The sequence below is a fragment of the Hemiscyllium ocellatum genome, chromosome 8 (genome assembly GCF_020745735.1).
Source record: "Hemiscyllium ocellatum isolate sHemOce1 chromosome 8, sHemOce1.pat.X.cur, whole genome shotgun sequence".
NCBI lineage: Eukaryota > Metazoa > Chordata > Chondrichthyes > Orectolobiformes > Hemiscylliidae > Hemiscyllium > Hemiscyllium ocellatum.
The window spans coordinates 30738928-30758378 of record NC_083408.1 but is presented as its reverse complement, the minus strand read 5'-3'; the positions used below and the strand labels follow the sequence as shown (position 1 = coordinate 30758378).

The 19451-nt window shown below is 41.6% G+C and overlaps 1 protein-coding gene across 9 annotated transcripts in view; it reads right to left on the bottom strand.

The window, feature by feature from the left end:
- LOC132818097 (metastasis-associated protein MTA1-like) overlaps nt 1-19451 on the bottom strand; it is a 151660-nt gene that overhangs the window by 93568 nt on the left and 38641 nt on the right. For 7 of the 9 annotated variants that reach the window (XM_060828780.1, XM_060828772.1, XM_060828774.1 and 4 more), the window contains exons 9-16: nt 11809-11997; nt 11002-11076; nt 10503-10561; nt 7781-7911; nt 7325-7476; nt 6133-6328; nt 3675-3764; nt 2647-2793 (exon numbers count right to left, since the gene is read on the bottom strand). In XM_060828780.1, coding sequence (XP_060684763.1) covers nt 2647-2793; nt 3675-3764; nt 6133-6328; nt 7325-7476; nt 7781-7911; nt 10503-10561; nt 11002-11076; nt 11809-11997 — 1039 coding nt within the window. The remainder of the gene's footprint in view (nt 1-2646; nt 2794-3674; nt 3765-6132; nt 6329-7324; nt 7477-7780; nt 7912-10502; nt 10562-11001; nt 11077-11808; nt 11998-19451) is intronic. The other 2 variants (XM_060828773.1, XM_060828776.1) reach the window with 1 other exon arrangement.

The following is a 19451-nucleotide window of genomic DNA, read 5'->3' as shown; positions in this document are numbered from 1 at the left end:
GTATAATTTTGGAAAATTAGAGGTTTGGTACTTTAGCAGTAGGAATAGAAAAGTAGAGTATTATTGAACAGGAGAAAGATTGCAGAATGCTGTACGAATACAGAATGCTGCAGATTACAGTGGGATTTGTGTATCTTTATACATGAATAACAAAATGTAAAGGAGCAGATACAACATGAAATTAGGAAAGCAAATGAAATTTTGGTCTCTATTGCAAGAGGAATGGAATATTAAAGTAGAGAAATCTTGCTGCAATTCCACTTTCTCACACGTAAAACCCAGCAGTTTATGTCCCCGAACACAATGGGCAATTTAGCATGGCTAATTCGCCTCAGCTGCACATCTTTAGATTGTGGGAGGAAACCGAAGCACCTGGTGGAAACCCACGCAGACACGGGGAGAATGTGCAAACTGCACGCAGGCAGGCGCCCGAGGCTGGAATCGAACCTGGGTCCCTAGCGCTGTGAGGCAGCAGTGCTAGCCACTGAGCTGCCCCTTTTTTATCCAAAGAATATAAAACCTCTTTATGTCATAGAATCCCTATAGTGTGGAAACTGGCCCTTCCCCAACCAAACGGGGAAGAGAAAAAGCAAATTTTCAGCAAAAACCTCCAGAAATACACAACATGCAAACATTTTAGATCGCACTTCAGAACAGATTTGGAAGAGTTTATAAGAATGAAAGGAGATCACACTTAAACCCACAAAATACTTAAAATTGATGGAAACATTGAAGATAGGTGCAGGAATAGGCCATTCGACCCCTTGAGCCTGCTCCATTATTGAATATGGTCATGAGTGATCAACGAGCTCAATACTCTAATACCACCCTCAAATCCCTTGATCCCTTCAACACAAGAGCTATATCTATGTCCTTCTTGAAAACACAATGTCTTGGCGTCAACCACTTTCTATTAGTGAATTCCAAAGGTTTACCACTCTCTGGATGGAGAATTTTTTTCTCAGCTTAGTCCTAATAGGTTACCACTTATCCTTAAAGTATGACCCCTGGTTCTGGACTCCCCCACCAGGTACATCATTCCTTTGTCTAAACTGCCTAGTTCTGTTAAAATTGTATGGGTTCCTAAAAATCCCCCCTCATTCTTGTGGGCTCCAATGAAGATCCAACCCTTAGCAACTTACTTTCTCCCCATAGGTCAGTCTTGCCATCCCAGGAATCAATTTGGTCAAACTTTACTGAACATCTTCTACAGCAAGAATATTGCACACAATATTCCAGGTGTGGCCTTATATCAATGCCATGTGTAACTGCAGCGAGACATCCTTACTTCTGTATTCAAATCGTCTCGCTATGAAGGCCAACATACTGTCTGCCTTTTTTACTGCCTGCTGCATCTCCCTGCTCACTTTCAGCAACTGATGCACAAGGACATCCAGGTCTCACTGAATATTCTCCTCTCTCAATTTACAGTCATTCGAATAACAATAGGTTAGATGGACAGGATAGATGCAGGTAAAAGGTGTTTTCTCTGTTTTGGGGGCTGTAGAATGAGGAGCACAATTTGAAAATAAGGGGGTGCAATTTAAGACTAAGATGAGGAGAAATGTTTTTACTAAGTTGGGTGGTGAATCTTTGAAATTCTCTACCCAAGAGGCCATGGAAGCTCAGTCTTTGAGCACGTTTAAGGTAGAGATTGATTACCAGTGGTGAACAGACTTATGGGATGGTGTAGGTAAAAGGCATTGAAGTGTTCAATTGGCCATGGTCGCATTAAAAATGGCAGAGTACTCTCGATGGGCCGAGATGTCCCATTCTTATATAAAAATGGATCAAGACATTGATATGTCAGAAATACGATCAATTGACAGATACTGCAGCTGACTCAGCACAATATTGGGAGGAACGTTCAGTTCATTGTAAGCAGTTAGCTTCAGGGAGAAGCTGAAACACTCAAATCAAATATAGAAATGATGTGAGATTTGTGCCAATGTGTCTAATTTGCATCTCTTTGAATGAAACAGCTATTCAAATTCACAAAACTCTCACTAATGTTTCAAAGAAAAATATTAGCCCACAATGATCAAATTCAACAGGGTTATCCAGATTTGTATGGGTAAATGTAACAAAATTATGTAGATAATCCTAACAGAGATGTGGTGCATTTTTTTTTGACTAAGGAGTTAAGAAACTTAAAAAGGACAAAGAATTGTGTGAGACATTTTGTTATTATTTACTGATCTACCTGTTTTAATTATTTGTTTGGCAGTTTAAGCCTTGAACAAAGTCAGATTTTAATGTTATTCTGTCACTTTTGAAGGCAAGGAGCGTTGATTAGAGGTTCATAACTTAATGAAGATTTCATTACCCTGAACAGTGTCATATTCTGGCTGAACATCAGGACAACTCAGCATTTACCACCCATGAAATCAAAATAGTTCAAGTGCAAAGGCTGAAAGATAACCAAAATGAGAATCTGTTGTTCCTTTTTTCAGACCTGCCATGTATTTCCAATGGGTCTTTTTTTTAAATATCTATGAAACTTTATTCCACCAGGTCTCAGCACTGAGAGAAGGGAGAATTCTCAGTGAATAATCCTAAGGAGTAACCACATTAGCATGTACATTTTTCTGAAAGTATAAGCCCCAAAATAACCAGGAACAGGACACTGCTACCTAACATACTAACCATCAATGCCATTGTGTTGCTCATAGCTCCGCTTGCCCAGGATGGTTGGAGAGCTGTGATTTAAAATAGGCATCAGCTTAGCAGGTGTCACGTTGCTGATGTGCAAACTGACGTTGGGACGGTCTTGCTTCGGGCACGGATGGGCCTCTGCGGACAACAAGCAGGTCAAAATTCAGATGGCTGTCATACAGTGTATTTCACAACATCAGGACATCTCAAACTGCTTTACAACAATTCAAGTATTTTTGAAGTCTGGTCCCTTTGTTTATGAGAATCCGGTGATTATACATCATTGTCCCCTGATGTTGCTGACTTTTCCTATGGTTCACTTCCATAATGCACAGCAAGCATGGGTATTCTTCAATCTGAGCCCAGCTAGGACGTGATGCCCGTCTGTATCACATCTGACTCTTCTTCCAGACAACATCCAGAAATGTATACTTTCTAGCTTAGGTTGTTGGATGCTGCTTAGGACCAGCAGCATTGTTTGATATATTTTGGAACATCACTAAGCACCAGAAGAGATTACATTATGAACAGAGTATTAAAAATTGAGAGAGAATAGGAAGGCAGAGTGCCTTTTTGCTTTTAATACATGCTCATGCACGCTTGAGGCATTGAGTTTTTAAAACCTATTTACTGGTTTACAAATAGAGCAACTAGACAAGTTTGAGATATCCATCTCTTTTTTTACATCTACACAATCTATTCTAATATTTTATATTCTCAAAATCAAACATTTTGATGGTGTGTTTATCTCATTTATATTAATATTTTCCCAGACACATGTTATGCAACATGTTTTTAGCTATCTACAAACATTTTATTTGTTTACATTTCTAATATGGTCTCACTAGACAAGGTCTGCCTATTTTATTTCTGCTCAGAGCAGTTTTAGCATTCAAAGACTTAATCAGTTGTGAACTGCAAACACCAACCACAAACTTTGAATAATCAGAATTGCAAATGTTTGATCAGATTATGAAGCGCTTTACCAACACTGGTTACTAAATCAGGCTGATTCTTACCGAGGTATTCCACAATTGTTTCCAAGGGTTTCCTAGCTGCTCGTTTCAATCCTGTGATCTGTATTGGTACTGCAGGTAACCGCAGTGTATCTAGCACATAAAGGAGAGGTAGGTTGTTTTAGATGTCGTCAGTCCTCTAGCACAATCTTAAATTCTCTCAATTTCATTTCACAAGAACAGGTGTCATGATGAGGTTATTTGTCCTCTGGGCCTGTATTCAGAGCCTTCATCAGCTGAACAGATGAAAGTCACTTTTCTCTGCTGGCTGTAAAAAGTCCCGTTTGTAGACCTACTCAACTGAGCTTCTAGTGGGCCTGGGCCTACAGCATATATTTGGCTCTAATTGACATCTGACGGATGACAAGCAGGCTGCTGAATCACAGAATAACTGCAGTGTAAGAGGCCATTCTGCCCATCATTTCAGTACTGGCTTTCCTAATGAGCATTTCACTCACTGCTATTCATGGGTTACAGAGATAGAGTGGGGGGTGGGGGGTGGAGGATGGATCTAGATGGGATGCTCTTCAAAAGGTCAGTGTGGACTCAAAGGGCCAAATGGTTTACTTCGACACTGTATGGATTCTATGATCCCTTTTTACTATAACCTTTCACATATTTCTTTCTGCAAGTTCAGAAGGGAACAAACAGGAGATACAACACAAAAGTAGGTCATTTGGTTCATGGTGACTACTTTTCTTGTTCATGGTATGAGATAGTTCTCTGATACATCTCCACAGACTCACATATTTATCTGACTTAAAAGTAATTATCCAATTTCCCTTCGAAAAGTGTTACAGAATTTGTTTTGATCATCAGAGAGGTGCTCGTACTCAGACAAAGTATCTCTCACATCTTGGGAGTAGACTCGAAACATAAATGCTAATCCTCTGATTTAGGTCAGAAGTCACATGAAACCAGGTTTTAGTCCAACAGGTTTATTTTAAATCACAAGCCAACAGAGCGCTGTCCCTTTGTCAGTGAAGTTCTGAAAGCTTGTGATTTCAAAGAAACCTTTTGGACTATAACCCGACGTCATGTGACTTCTGACTTTGTCCACCCCAGTCCAACACTGGCAACTCCACATCACAAATCCTCTGATTTAGGCAATGTTTGAGCTGAGGATATAATGGCACTGGACTAGAGTTGGGGCTGCAACCTTTTATTGAATGTGCTTGCTTTCTCAGGTTTATCTACAGACTTGTGGAAGCCAGACAATGGCTCAAACAGGGAAGACCTAACATGCAAAGCTGGCCAGTTCCAAGCCAATGGAACCCTGTGGAATCTACATTTAAACTCAGACCAGAAAATCTAATACTACAAGTTTTGAGGACAAGAACAATAAGTCTGAACAGTGTGGTATGAGCACCACGAATGAAGAGAGACATGTTGCTAAAGCTTTTCAACTTGCACCACAGCAAAAGTGCCAAATTTCAAACAATCTCACTATTTCTACTACAAGAGAAAAGGATACTGATTGGTAGTATTCAAGTTGTGCGCTAACGAGCAACTATTTGTATGCCTGGAGCATGTGCGCATCAAAACACAAAAGTGTCAGAAATTAAAGCAAATTAGAAAGATGATATTTTGTTTTATTTCTACTTTCCAAACCACATTAGTCCATTTATACCCAGCAAATAACATGAATGCAATCCATCCATTTTCTGAGACACTGCTCAATGGAACCGTTACACAAGGAGTAGGTTGTCCTTCCCAAAAAGCCTGCTCTGTACTTCAGGGGGACCGTGGCTACTTTGCTTTTCGCCTTAACTCCACTTTCCTGACTGATGACCAAAGCTCTTGTCTCTTTTGTTGATCAAAAATCTGTCTAGTTTAAGCATTGAATATATTCAATAATTCAGTCTCCACTGCTTTCTGTGGAAGAGAATTCAAAACGCTAAGAACCGTCTAAGAAAATAAATTTCTTCTCATTTCCATCATAAATGGGAGAATCCCTATTATTAAGCTGTGCTCCCAGTTATAGATTCACCGATGAAAATCTGCATGTCAAGCATTTAAAGAATCTTCTACCTTTTATTAGGACCATTTCTCATTTCTCTAAATTCCACTGAGCAAACACCCAATCTTTCTTCAAAAACATCTCTATCGCAGGAATCAGCCTACAGAACATTCTCCGAGCTGCTTCAATTGTACCGTACCTCTTGTTAAAAAATGAGATCAAAACTGCACGCATTACTCCATGCACCATCTCACTAATGCCTTGTAGACTTGTTGCGAGATGTTCCCACCAGTTAATTTTGGCTGGGACTACCTGTCAGATAAAGACAAGTCTGGGTAATGGAAAGTGACCATCACATGAGGCCTAAACCTAGCAAGAATAACCTCGATTGGGGAAAAGGCAACTTGCGAGAAAAGACTAATTTCCTCATCAGCAAAGCATTCTGAAGTCTGGGGATAACTTACTCACACAATATATTTGTTAATATTACTCTGATGTTACCTTGGTACTTACACTCTGCCTTGATGGCTGTGATGTTAATTGGCACATGGGGGTGCCGCGCTGCCTGTTGCAAAATGTCTTGACATAGACGCCTGGCCATTCTTGTCAGTTTGTTTGTATGCAGATAAAAGGCCTGCCTTGTCTTCAGGGCGAACTTGGGACTGCTGCTGTTCCGAACCGGCAGACCCTGGGCATTCTTGGGAGAGAAGTAAAACAGCAATTGTTAAAACAGACTCACAGAGGGAAAAAAAAACTGAACTCGAGGGATCAGCACAGATAACTCGGTGGCATGGAACTGATGATACAACAAGGGAATGCACTAAAGACAGTCGTCTGGTAACTGTCCGATCTTAGAAGGAGGTGTGCTAAGTAAACACTTCCATACATAATAGTGACAGAAGAAAGATCATCAAGGGCAGTTGGAGGCTGCACCAAGATCTCGTTATCGAGAAATGCCACTGCAATTTAAATATATTAAAGAGGACTAACGTCTGCACTTATATAACACCTCATCACATGCATAGGCATTGCATATGCAAGCTGGACAACTAATTTAGGCAAAGTAAGTCTACTAACTGTGCTGATTAATCAATGGGATTGAGGTGAGCAATCAATAAATCTGTTTTAGGAAGGTTTTGGTTGAGCAATGTTAGTTTGAACAAAGAACACTTCTGCTTTCATCTGAATAGCGCTGTGCAATATTCAATCTCATCAAAAAAGCCAGATTCAATATTGTGTTTGATTTTCAGCCATTCTCAACAATGCAGCATTCCTTCAGCACTGCACTAAAGTGTAAATGGAGATTATTCACTTCAGCCTTGAGCAGGGTTTTAACCTATCACTTTCTGACTCAAAAGGCAGGTTTGCTACCCACATTCAATCAAACCGACTTTGCAAGCTGTTTATCATTGGGCTGATTTCAGTCAGGGTAGGATCAGAGGTGCTACAATTTCTCCACAGTATTAAGGAGCAGTGGTTCCTGCCCTGACACTGGACAGGCACCAGATCAAATCTGACTGCAATCTATTCAAACTCTAAAAAAAAAAGCACAACTTCTCGGTGAGGGCTTGGAGGCTGTCCTTGGATGTGGACTGCAACAAGCAGTCAGTCTTTTGAGGTAGAAAAGGAAAGCGAATAAACCAACAGAGATCAGCTGAAAAAATTGGTGCGATCTAAAGCACTTGGGAGTTACCAGATTATTCCGGTTTGGTCCCGGCCTTTCACCATCTAGTCGGGTTGGCATCTTCAGTCCACCGTATTTCTTCCAGTAGGCCCAACAGGCTGCGCAGAGTCGGCACTGCATGGTGGGTGGGCCCCACGAGTACCACTGATAGGATTGATTGGCTGGTGAAACAAAAAAAATGAAGTAAATTGCAAGTTTCCTCCCCTTTTGTTTATTTTGTTGCATTTTACTGGCTGGTCAGGCGTGCAGCACAGTCTCAGCAGGGATAAATGGGACATGATGCTCAGGTCCCATGTCTTGTTCACTTAAGCAGCCCAACTGGATTTGAAAGGTTGGTGTAAATTAAAGGTGCCTGTAAGTCCGCAGACACTCTTAACACTGCAGCTCAACAGCTGGCACCATCTCAAAGTCATGGTCATGTTGGACCACATGATACCTTTGCTTTGTGATTCCAAGAGTACTTACTGTAACAGCTCTCGCAAGCTCGACCCGGTCCTGGCACTGCCACTGCTCCGTTAGGTGCCAGCGCACTCCCTCCATTCATTGTTCCAGTCTTTGAGCTGCTTCCATTGATCTGGTTTGGATTTGGCTTATTACTAAGAGGCAGGATGGGGGAAAAAGACAAAAAAAGTTTCTTTAGAGTAACACTACAGGCAGGATTTTCAGTCAGGGTAAGGAATCAGAAAGTGGGGCTGGCTCCAGGTGCTGGTCCCACACACTAACCTTTAGGCACATACATTGCAATTTTCAATGATCCAGTCAACTAAAGGCCATGGAGTGGGGCTACCATTCAAATTGGGATTTCGGGTGGGTTTCCAACAGAATACCATTCAGCACTCGGTGATTAGTAGCACGAAATGGAGATGATTAGGTAATTCCCTTGACAATTACATTTGGAGTAAGTGATTGGGATTGACGGTTTACGGAATTTATCTCAGTTAATGGTCATCCACTCATTGTATTTTGCTGAGGAAATAATCCTAGTTGCCTTGTGAAACTTTACTATAGTTTCGGTAACTATAGTTTGTACAGATCCTACTTAAGTAGACTCTAATGTTTTCAAATAGGCTTTGTTTTTGCACAAGCTCTGCTTCACTCACCTATAGTGTGCATTTGCTCATCTACCAGCCAGACAGTAAAAGCAGGAGACCTTTGCTTATAGAGCAGATTCTCAGGACCATTTACTTCTTTTGTTGGCAATTGCAAACAGCAAAGCCCATAAATGATAAATGTCAGGATAATCTGCCTATTCTGATTGTAGTGTAATTGGCTGAGTGCAGAACTTTGGCCAGCACATCTATGGAACCTTTGGTGGCCATCTGAACAGGTAGACATTGCAACTATCTAAGCACCACCTCAAGAGACAGCCATCCCTCAATACCACTGAGGAACAAAAGCAATACCTTCAGCCCCACCACATTTCTACCTAACTTATGAGTTTATATACCCCCCCCCCACCTCTTCATTCATTTATTTTGGATTTTTGAATTTTAACTAGTGGTATATAGGTTTTCTGCATATCTGAAGAGGGTTAATGATCAACTTGTAGGTACTTCTGTAGCCATGGAGACTTACTTTTATTTAAACAATCTGATATCATGTTGCGATACTAATGGTAATTTGTTTATACTGGGGAAGTTTGAAAGAATAAAGGATGTCGTACATTAGACTTTCAGACAGAAGTTTTTAAGACTTTATTTGGACTAATGGGAAACCCCCATCACTTGGGGTTTTAAAAAAAACTCTTTATGGTAACTTTTGGACAGCTTGCAGAAGTCTTGGCTGAATCTAGAAGTCTAAAACAGTAGATTCTGAGAATGGAGGGATAGTTTAGGAATGTTAAGAAGATGGTTACTTCAGAGCAAGGAGTTTTGTATAAAAGTTCCAGAACAGAAGTATTTGATTAAGACCCTGAAGGGGTTAGCTGAAGCTGAGAAAATCCAAGCACAATTGTATGAAGCTTTCAGGAAGGGGCTATCAAATTCTTAAGACAGGGTATTGAAGCAAATTAAGCCTTATAGATGTGAAATAGAAGGGAATTCTCACTGGGTGAGCTCTGTAAAGGAGGATATTTTGGGATTTAATGGGATTGTATTTTACCCTGCGCTTCAAAATCATTAGACATATGCAATATATAAATAGTTTGTTATATTCTATTTTGTCTTTATTACTTCTGTATAACAAACTTTTCAAAATATCTTTGCAGGAGCACCGTGCAGGAAATAACCTAGAAATGATTGTGAGGTTCCCATGCCCACTTTGAAAGTCTCACCTATGGTCCTCTGACTCTGGCCTCCTGAGCATCATGTCCTCCTATCACTCAATCACCTGGCAGCCATACCTTTTTTTAAGATTAGATTCCCTACGGTATGGAAACAGGCCAATTCTGGAATCTCAATCGCAGTCTTTTCACTAGATTTGTCTCCTGTGGCTAAAGTGCTAGCACTCTTTCTCTGAGTCAGTAGATTATAGTTTAAGTGCTACTCCAGAACAGTGAGCACAAAACTCTAGGCTTAACTATAGAACTGGGGGAGTTCTGCATTGTTTTTCAGATGCTATTTCAAGTTGTAAGGTGTAACAGTTGTAGGCTGGCCAATACTTATTCCTGAAACAACATCAGCTCATTCGATCATTATCATACTGGTGTTTGTGGGACCTTTTTGTATGTGTTTTCTATATCATAACAGTGATTGCAGTTTAAATTACCTCTTGCCTACTGCAAGCTGAGATAGCTTGATGTTTTGAAAAGTGCTGAAATTTTATTTCTTTAAGACCCTTTCCATTACCCTCTTCTTCAACTATGGTATTTGAGAAGTACAATGGTTGTCCATATATAAACGGGTCAGGTAAGTGTGATTGTTCTGAATACAGTTGAAGAAGCATAGATTCAAAGATTTTTTTTAAAAGTCAAAGCAGCTCTACGATACATTCATCAATGTGCTGTATTGTTCTATGTTCTAAATGTCGTGATGCAAGGAGTTAAGAAGATCCCATTACCCCAAAAGTTAACAATGCAGAAACCAGCAATGACTAGTTAGAGAAAGTGAAGTGTGATGGAAAAAAGAGACACAGCCCAGTATTCACAGGGACTGGTGCTAATGGTAACATGGACCAATATCAGGCTTTTTGACATTTTGCAAGCAACTGAATTGGACACAGATGAGAAGGTGAGAAAAGAAGTGCTTACTAGTTAGGAATGTACACTTGCTTCAGTTTGCTTTCTGCTTCAGCTGCTTTCAATCGTTTCTAAATGAAAGATAATGAGAGATCAGAGCTAATACTTGGTCAAAAAAAGGCCAGTGGTCTGGAGGCTCAAATTTATCAACTGTTACAACTTGTCTTTTAATAAGCCTCAGCAGTTCATCAACTGCAATGCTATGGATTTACCATCTGAGCAGTCGCATAGAAGTCTGGTTAGCAGTGAAATATGACATCAGTGTTACAATTACCGTGAGAATCACTGCAGGAGTCAGCTGGTCAATTGAATAAATAGGTTGCTTAAAAGTTAGAAATCGGACAGGTGGCAAGACATGTGGTTCCAAGGTAAATGTTGGTCAAGTTGCAATAGCAGCAAAAGCATATCTGAAACAGTTTGCTCCAAACAGTAGTTGACAAATGGTAGCAAGTTTACAGAACCTACAACACCATTCTAAAAACAAAGTTATCAGTAAGTATATAGAAGTTACCTGTTGCACATATCGGTCAGTGGTTTTCCACATGTAGTAGTACTCTACGATGCTGGTTAATGACTTCCAGGGCAACTAAGACATTCATCAGATAGAAAGTGTTGTTAAAAAAGCTGGCCTGAGATGCGGCATTAGTTCATCATTTTTGAGAAACAAGTGAAATAAAAATGATATAATGTCTTTCAAATTTATTTTTCGTGAAAGGCCAACACATCCTGTTCACTGGAACAACACAAATTTCAGTAATTTGTTTTAAAGACAAGTTCCAAATGTAAGCCATCTCACACAGAAGATCATCATGTTGTCAGCCATCCACCAGACTCCCCTGGCCCACAGCATGAAAAGGTACTTCTATTCTGTGAAGGATGCTGAACGAAACACCATTTCGTGCTCTGTGCTCCTCTCATTTGGCTTACGGGCATGACTTGGCTAAAACTGCAGGTTGAACAGATCTCAAGCTACAGCACTGCCTTCCAGTGATGTATTTTGTATTTATTGGTCTTCTCCTATTTTAGATATCGGCACTGTTACCACATGTATTGACACTGATACAGTTTTATTAGGTCATGGCATGAGGGATTTGGCATCAAGGTGGGTTAAATGAAAATAACGTGCAGATTAGCCATAATCTAACTGAATGGCAGAATAGAGTTGAGAAGCTAAATAGCTTTCTTTGTGTTATGTACTCTGCAACATATACCACTCATGCAAACCTGGAGGTTGCTAAATGCAGACATGGTGTTATTTATATCTTAGTGGAATGGGGGCAAAACTCTCTCATTTCTTTTCCACCTTAGCACTACTTACAAAGTCTTGCTGGATGTCATCAAAATCCTTCCCATACTTCTCCAGTGCTTCTTCAAATAAGTTAGCCTCTGAAGCAGACCACTCTTCCATTTCGTCTCGACAAAGCACTGGCCCACCCTGTGGGACTAACGCAGAGATGGCCTGCGAAACTTCATAGGTGCTTTTGTACAAGGTGTCCATGGCATGAAACTGGCCATTCAGGAAGGGAGGCAATTAAGAAAAAGACAAGTGAAAGTGACGGTGAACAAGGCTTCACGAACTGCTCCTCTTCACTGTAGGAAAGATGGTTCAGAGTTCCACGAAGATACACATTCCCCTGCTTCGACAAAAGATTTTCAAAGAATGCTTTCAAATGTCTCCTTTTGTTGAGGATCTAAAATCTGGATTTAGGCTTTTGTCAGGAGCAACAAATCTATGCAAGCTTTTACTAACCACAAAAGTAACATTAAAAAATGGCTTCAGGTTAATACTGTGCTAAAATGGTTGGAAGCTGCATTCCTGCTTTGCTGAGCTCGCTGAATTAAAAAATAAAGCAGACAATGGAGTCTTCATAAAATGAATCATAAGACATTAACTGACCACCCTGACTAACCTTGAACCACAAGTATGAGACGATAATGTGTGTAAGACAATACTGTTTCCCAGGAAGCATCATTGGATTAACCTGCTGTCTATTAGGTCACCTTTTTACATTTCATTGATTTTGCTTTGTAATTAAGGTTATACTGTCTTTTAAGAAATATATAAGTTTGTTTATTGTTCAAATTCAATTGCGCAATTTTTCCAAGGAACACAGAAGCCGTTAACCTCTGTGTTGCTGGACAAACCTGTGCCCGGCATCGTAATAAACTGGTAAACCTTGCTGAAGCAGACCGTACTCCTAGTGATTCTGTTGACCGATCGCAGAACCGAGAGGCCCCTTCCAGTGGTTTAGACCTTCGCTGTCACCCCTTCGTTCCCAACAAATGGCGGAGTAAGTATGAAGATTTAAGACATGATTTATTATCTCGACAGTTTACTAACATCATTTGTCAGTGACGGCACTCTCATGTCCAAGTCGAAAGGTCGTTGGTATTAATATTTGCCTTGACATTTGACCATGTAATGTCGGCCGACATTCCAATACTCTACAGAGGGGGAGTGCTGCACTGTCCTTCAGATGAGACAGTGAACTATCTTTTCTGACAGTGGGGTGTGAAAAATGCTACGGGGGTATTTTGAAGAATTATCCCCAGTATCATGGTCAACATTTTTTCTACAACCATCATTAAATACGTGTATACTAGTTATGTTTTCGATTTCTATTTAGAGGACATTGGTTAAGTAAGCTGTGTTTCCTCCCTCACAACAGCAGCAATAGTCATAAAATATTTTGCTGTATTTTTAATTATTCCATTCTATGTAGGCACTAATGACACAAGTATGAGAAAAAAAGTGGTTCCTATTAGACAGTATGAGGAACTAGGCAATAACAACAGAATTTCAAGGACAATTATCCCTGGATTATTACTTCAGTTCTTCTACCAATAGGTAGAAGACAAAATCAGGGAAATTAATACCTGAAAGCTTGAAGACTAGTGTAGGAGAAGTGGTTCCAGTTTGTGGGGCATTGGTATCAATACTAGGGAAGGTGGAGACTGCACTGATGGAATAGTCTGGAAGAACACAGCATGCCAGGCAGCATCAGGACGTGGAAAAGTCAACGTTTTGGTATAACCCTCCTTCACGACACTGGGTGGGTGTAAGGTGAGCTGCAGATAAAAGAGGTGGCATGGGCAGGGTGGTGAAGTGGGGATAGGTTAAGACAGGCAGAGGGTACCACCTGGTTGGTCAGTGGGAGGAATAAACCCGGTTGGTGGCAGGGAGGAGTGGAAGGGAGGGGGAGGGGGTTGGGAAGGGAGGTTATTTAAAATTGGTGAACTCAATGTTGAGTCTTCTGAGCTGTAGAGTGCCCCGGTGGAAGATGAGGTGTTGTCCCTCCAATTTGTGGTGTGCTTCATTGCAGCAATGGAGGAGGCCAAGGATAGTCATGTCGGAAAGGGAGTGGGAAAAGGAATTAAAATGGGCGGTGACTGGGACGTCTGGTTGGCCCCTGCAGAACCAGCTGCGATGCTCGGCAAACCATTCCCGAAGGTAATGTTCGGTCTCCCCAACGTAGAGAAGACCACATTGGGAGCACCTGATGCAGTAAACTAGGTTGGAAGAGAGGCAGGTGAATCTCTGTCTCACCTGGAAGGACTGTTTGGGACCTTGGATGGAATGGTGGAGGAGGGGGGGGGGGGGGGGGGGGTGGTGTACTGGCAGGTGGTATACTGGCAGGCTTTACATCTTTTCCGGTTGCTGGGGAAGGTACCTGCAGGTTTTGGGGAGGGGGGGGTGGTCAGTGGGGAGCATGGCACAAACCAAAGACTATCAAAAAGAATGGTCCTTGCAGAAGGCACACAGAGGTGGCATGGGGAAAATACTCTTGGTGATAGGGTCGAGTTAGAGTTGGCAAAAATGTTTAAAGCTGATGCATTGCATGTAAAGACTGTTGGGATGATAGGTCAGGGGGACTGGTGGGGTGGTGAGGGGGACTCTGATTTTATTGCATAGGCAGGGTTTTTTTTTAGATTACTTACAGTGTGGAAACAGGCCCTTCGGCCCAACAAATCCACACCGACCCGCCGAAGCGCAACCCACCCATTCCCCTACATATACCCCTTACCTAACACTACGGTCAATTTAGCACGGCCAATTCACCTGACCCGCACATCTTTGGACTGTGGGAGGAAACCGGAGCACCCGGAGGAAACCCACGCAGACACGGGGAGAATGTGCAAACTCCACACAGTCAGTCGCCTGAGGCAGGAATTGAACCCAGGTCCCTAGCGCTGTGAGGCAGCAGTGCTAACCACTGTGCCACCGTGCCGCCTAAAGAGCATTGGAACGGGAAATGGAGGTGGTGCAGCAGAGCATTATCTGGATGACAGAGGGAGGAAAGCATGTTGTTTGAAACAGGTGGACACCTGGTATGCTCGCAAGTGGAATGTCTCCTGTCCGAACAGATGCAGTAGAGGCACAGGACTTGGGAGAACGGGATGGAGTTCTTGCAAAATGCTGGGTGGGAGGAGGAGCACAAAATACATCTTCCCCTCCCCTCTCTGCCTTCTGCAAGAACTGCTGCCTTCAACAGTCCTTAGTTTCCTGAACCCCCAGGTACCTTCCCCTGCAATCGGAAAAGATGCAAAACCTGCCAGGACACCACTTCCCTTACCTCCATCCAAGGCTCCCGATGTAGTCTTCTCTACATCGTGGAGACAGAGTGTAAACTTAGGGAATGCTTTACTGAGCATCGCCCATTTTAATTCCCCTTCCCACTCCCTTTCCAACATGACCATCCTTGGTCTCCTTCATTGCCGCAGTTAAGCACATTGCAAATTGGAGGAATAACACCTCATCTTCCACCTGGGCAACCTACAGCCTGGAGAACTCAACACTTAGAATTGAAGAACTAAGTCCAATCCCCTGACTCCCTCCCAAGCATCCCCGTTCCACTCCTCCCTGCCTGAGGATTCATTCCTCCCATTGACCAACCAGACTGTACCCTCTGCCTATCTTCACCTACTCCCAGTTCACCACCCTGCCCCCACCACCCCTTTTATCTGCAGCTCCCCCTACACCCACCCCTAGTCCTGAAGAACAGTTATACCCAAAATGTCGACTTCTCCACCACCTGATGCTGCCTGGCTTGCTGTGTTCTTCCAGCTTTCTGTCTGTCAATTTTGGATTCCAGCATCTGCAGTTTTTTTTGTCTCTAATGGGATAGTCTAGCATCTGAACCGTGCTGAGAATAGTGTTCCAGCAAGCCACAAAATTAGGAAGGTAAAGAGGCCTTTAAACTAGTTGATGGGGTGAGGAATTATGTTGTTTGATCTGTTACAAAATCATGGAGTAGAGACAAATCAGGAGACCAAAACAGTAACATGGAAAATGAGGTCAGAAAATGAAGAGACAAAGGGAATAAGGCTAAGGATACATCTACAGTCAAGGCTAGATGCTGTAAAGATAACAAAAAAGGCCAACGTAAAGGCTCCATATCTGAATGTACATAGCATTCATAACAAAATGAACATATGAACATGATCTGATAACAATTTTAAGAGACATTGCTGCATGAGACACGGATGAGGTCCTGAATATTGAGGGATATATAATATTCAAAAGAAAGAAGATGCTATTAAAGGTGAAGGGGTAACGTCATCAATCAGCGGTATCATTGGTGCAATAGCTAAAGATGTCTTTGGTTCAGGGTATTCAGACTGTAACATTGGGAGATAAGGAATAGAATGGTAAAAAAAAGTCACTACTGAGAGTGGTCTGCAGGGCCCCTAACAGTTAGGCATGATAGGCAGTAGGATGAAACATATAAGAAGAAACATTGGTGCTAGTGATAAAGGTAATCATGCAAAATTTAAATCGATACATAAACCCGAAAAATCAGATTGTGAACTCCTCTTCCAAGATAGCATTACCAGAGTGCTCTTGTATATTAGAGCAGCACATTCTGGAACCAACCAGAGAGCAGGTTACACTAAACTATACATTAAATAATGTGTAAGGATTAATTCGTGACATCAGAGATAAGGCAGCTCTAGGTAGCATATCATGCTTGACTTTTACAGTCATACAGCATGGAAACAGACCCTTCATTCCAACTAGTCCATGCTGATCATGTTCCCAAACTAAACTAGTCCCATTTGCCTGCATTTGGCTTAGATCCCTCCAAACCTTTCTTATTCATGTACTTTTAATGTCCTAATTGTACCTGCATCCACCACTTCCTCTGGCCGTTCATTTTGCATAAAAACATTGCCCCTCATGTCCTTGTTAAAACTTTATCCTCTCCCCTTAAAAACTAATTTTGAACTCCCCCACCCTGGGGAAACGACCTTTGCTAGTCACCTTATCTACGCCCCTCACCAGTTTGAAAGGGAGGATTGGGTTAAAGACTAATTTATAAATGTAAGCAATAGTAACTGGATGGGCATGATAGCTGAGCTAGCTGTAGAGAACAGAGATACCAGGCTAGGGGATAGATCAATTGCTAAGCAATGGCAGACATTTAAGAATATACGTATATCCCTGCTATAAAGATAAATTCCAAAGGGAGGACCCATTATTCTTTATTAACTAAAGAGACTAAGGAAAACATCAAAATTAAGGAAAAATCATATTATTGTGCAACAATGATAGTCAGGTCAGTTGACTGGAAAGATTATAAAGGACAGTAGAGAATGATTAAAAAGGTTAAACAGAGAAATAAATTAGAGTTAACAAGACGGAGCTAGCTAGAAAGATAAAAATGGATAGCTCTTATGGTTATAGGTAAGGGTACCTTAATTTCCACATGGAATTTGATAAGAAGCCATAGAAAAAAAAGCTATTACGCAAAGTCAGAGTTCTTAATGAGGGAGCAATATATTCACATGGAAAGTAGATTGTCTGGCTGGCAGAGAACAGAGAGTATTTATAAATGGGTCATTTTTTGACTGGCAGGAAGTTACGCATGGAGTCCAGCAGGAATCTGTGCTGGGGTTTCAGCATTTTTGCAACTTATACCATAGACTTAGAAGAGAGGAATAAAAGCATGGTAGCTAAACTTGCAGATACACAGGAATATATGTTGTAAAATGGACATGAGCAGATTCCAGACCGATTGAATGAACAGGCAAAATATCTGGCAGGCGGAGTATAACATTAAAAATTGTGTAGTTGTTCAGTTTGACAGGAAGAAGTTATTTTTAAAAAGTATAATTTAAATGAAGGAGAACTGCAAAAGTCTGAAATGCAGAAAGCATTAGATGTTCTAATCCATGAGTAACTAAAAGAAGTACTTAATTGTCCACTCATAGCTATTCATCCTCCCAAGCCAATTGTTATCCACTCCTTTGTCTGTCCATCTGTTCATTTCTTTCTTTGGACTCTATCTCCATATGGAGTTCAACAACTTCAGACCTAGAACATTGTCCTCCAGTTTGATTATTCCTCTATCACAACCCCACAAACTTTTGTTTGCATGAGTTTGCTTTCAGGAGAGCCATGTTATTTCCTGCAATCTCCACCTATTGTTTACTCCTCACCGACTCCCCTCACGCTATCTTCTGCGTAAAATCCAACCTTTCTCTAGCTACCATCAGTTCTGAGGAAGGGTCACCAAAACCAAAATGTTAACTCTGATTTCTCTCCACAGATGTTCCAGAGCCCGCTGAGCCTCCCCAGCAATTTCGGTTTTTGCATAAAAATCTGAGGCTGTCAGGGATAAGTGAGAATGAGCTACTGCAAATACAAACAGATTAACCATGATGTTATTGGAAATGCAGCACTCAGGACTCACCTGGAGTGTCAGCCAAGATTTGTGCTCACCTCTTGGAAGTGGAACTCAAACCATGACTTTTTGATCAGAGATTAGATTAGATCCCCTACAGGGTGGAAACAGGCCCTTTGGTCCAACCAGTCCTTACCAACCCTCCAAAGAGTAACCCAGCCAGACCCATTTCCCTCTGACTAATGCACCTAACACTATGGGCAATTTAGCATGGCCAATTCACCTGATCTGCACGTCTTTGGACTGTGGGAGGAAACCCGAGCACCCAGAGGAAACCCACGCAGACACGGGGAGAATGTGCAAACTCCACACAGACAGCTGCCTGAGGCTGGAATCGAACCCAAGGCCCTGGTGCTGTGAGGCAGCAGTGTTAACCACTGAGCCACCATGACGCCCCAAGTGAGGCAAGAGTGCTCTGACTGAGATATGACTAACACTGCTGACACAATTGAACATAGGGAGGTTTGCAACAGAACCATTTTAAAAAATTGAAATACAAGCATGTCACAGTCTATTCAGTCCACCATGCCCATGCCAGTGTAGAAAAAGCCATTGTTAGGAGTCCAGAACAGACTACCAAATTTGTTGTTATCATGTTGGACAAAATCACCAAAGTCTGCTACAAATCTCGTTGGGGACAATAAGAACTAGGAGCAGCAGTTGGCAATTCAGCCCTTTGAGCCTGCTCTACCATTCAATGTGATCATGGCTGATCTCAGCTTAAATTTAACTCCACTATCCTGCCCACTCTCCATAATCCTTCAACCTGTCACTAATTAAAAATCAGTCCATCTCCTCCTTACATTTACTCAGTTTTCCTGGGGTAGTGAATTCTACAGATTCATGGTCCCTTGACAGAAATAATTTCTCATTATTTCTGTTTTCGATCTACTACCCCTTATCCTAAAACTATGACCTCTCGTTCTAGATTGGCCCATACAAGGAACCATCTACCATTGAGGAATCATTTCTACATCTACCTTGTCAATCCCCTTTAGCATCTTATATACCACAATCAGATCTCCTCTCATTCTTCCAAAACTCCACACAGCAGACTTAAACTGCTCAATTTCTCTTCATAAGACAAATTCCTCACTTCTGTAATCAATCTAGTGAACCACCTCCGAAATGCCTCCAATGCAACTATATTCCTCCTGAAGTAAGGGGATCAAAATATGTGCAATACTCCCAAGTGTGGTTTACAAATGCTTTGTAGAGTTGCTGCAACACTCCCCATACTTTTATAAACTATTCCTGTAGCAATAAATGTCAATCT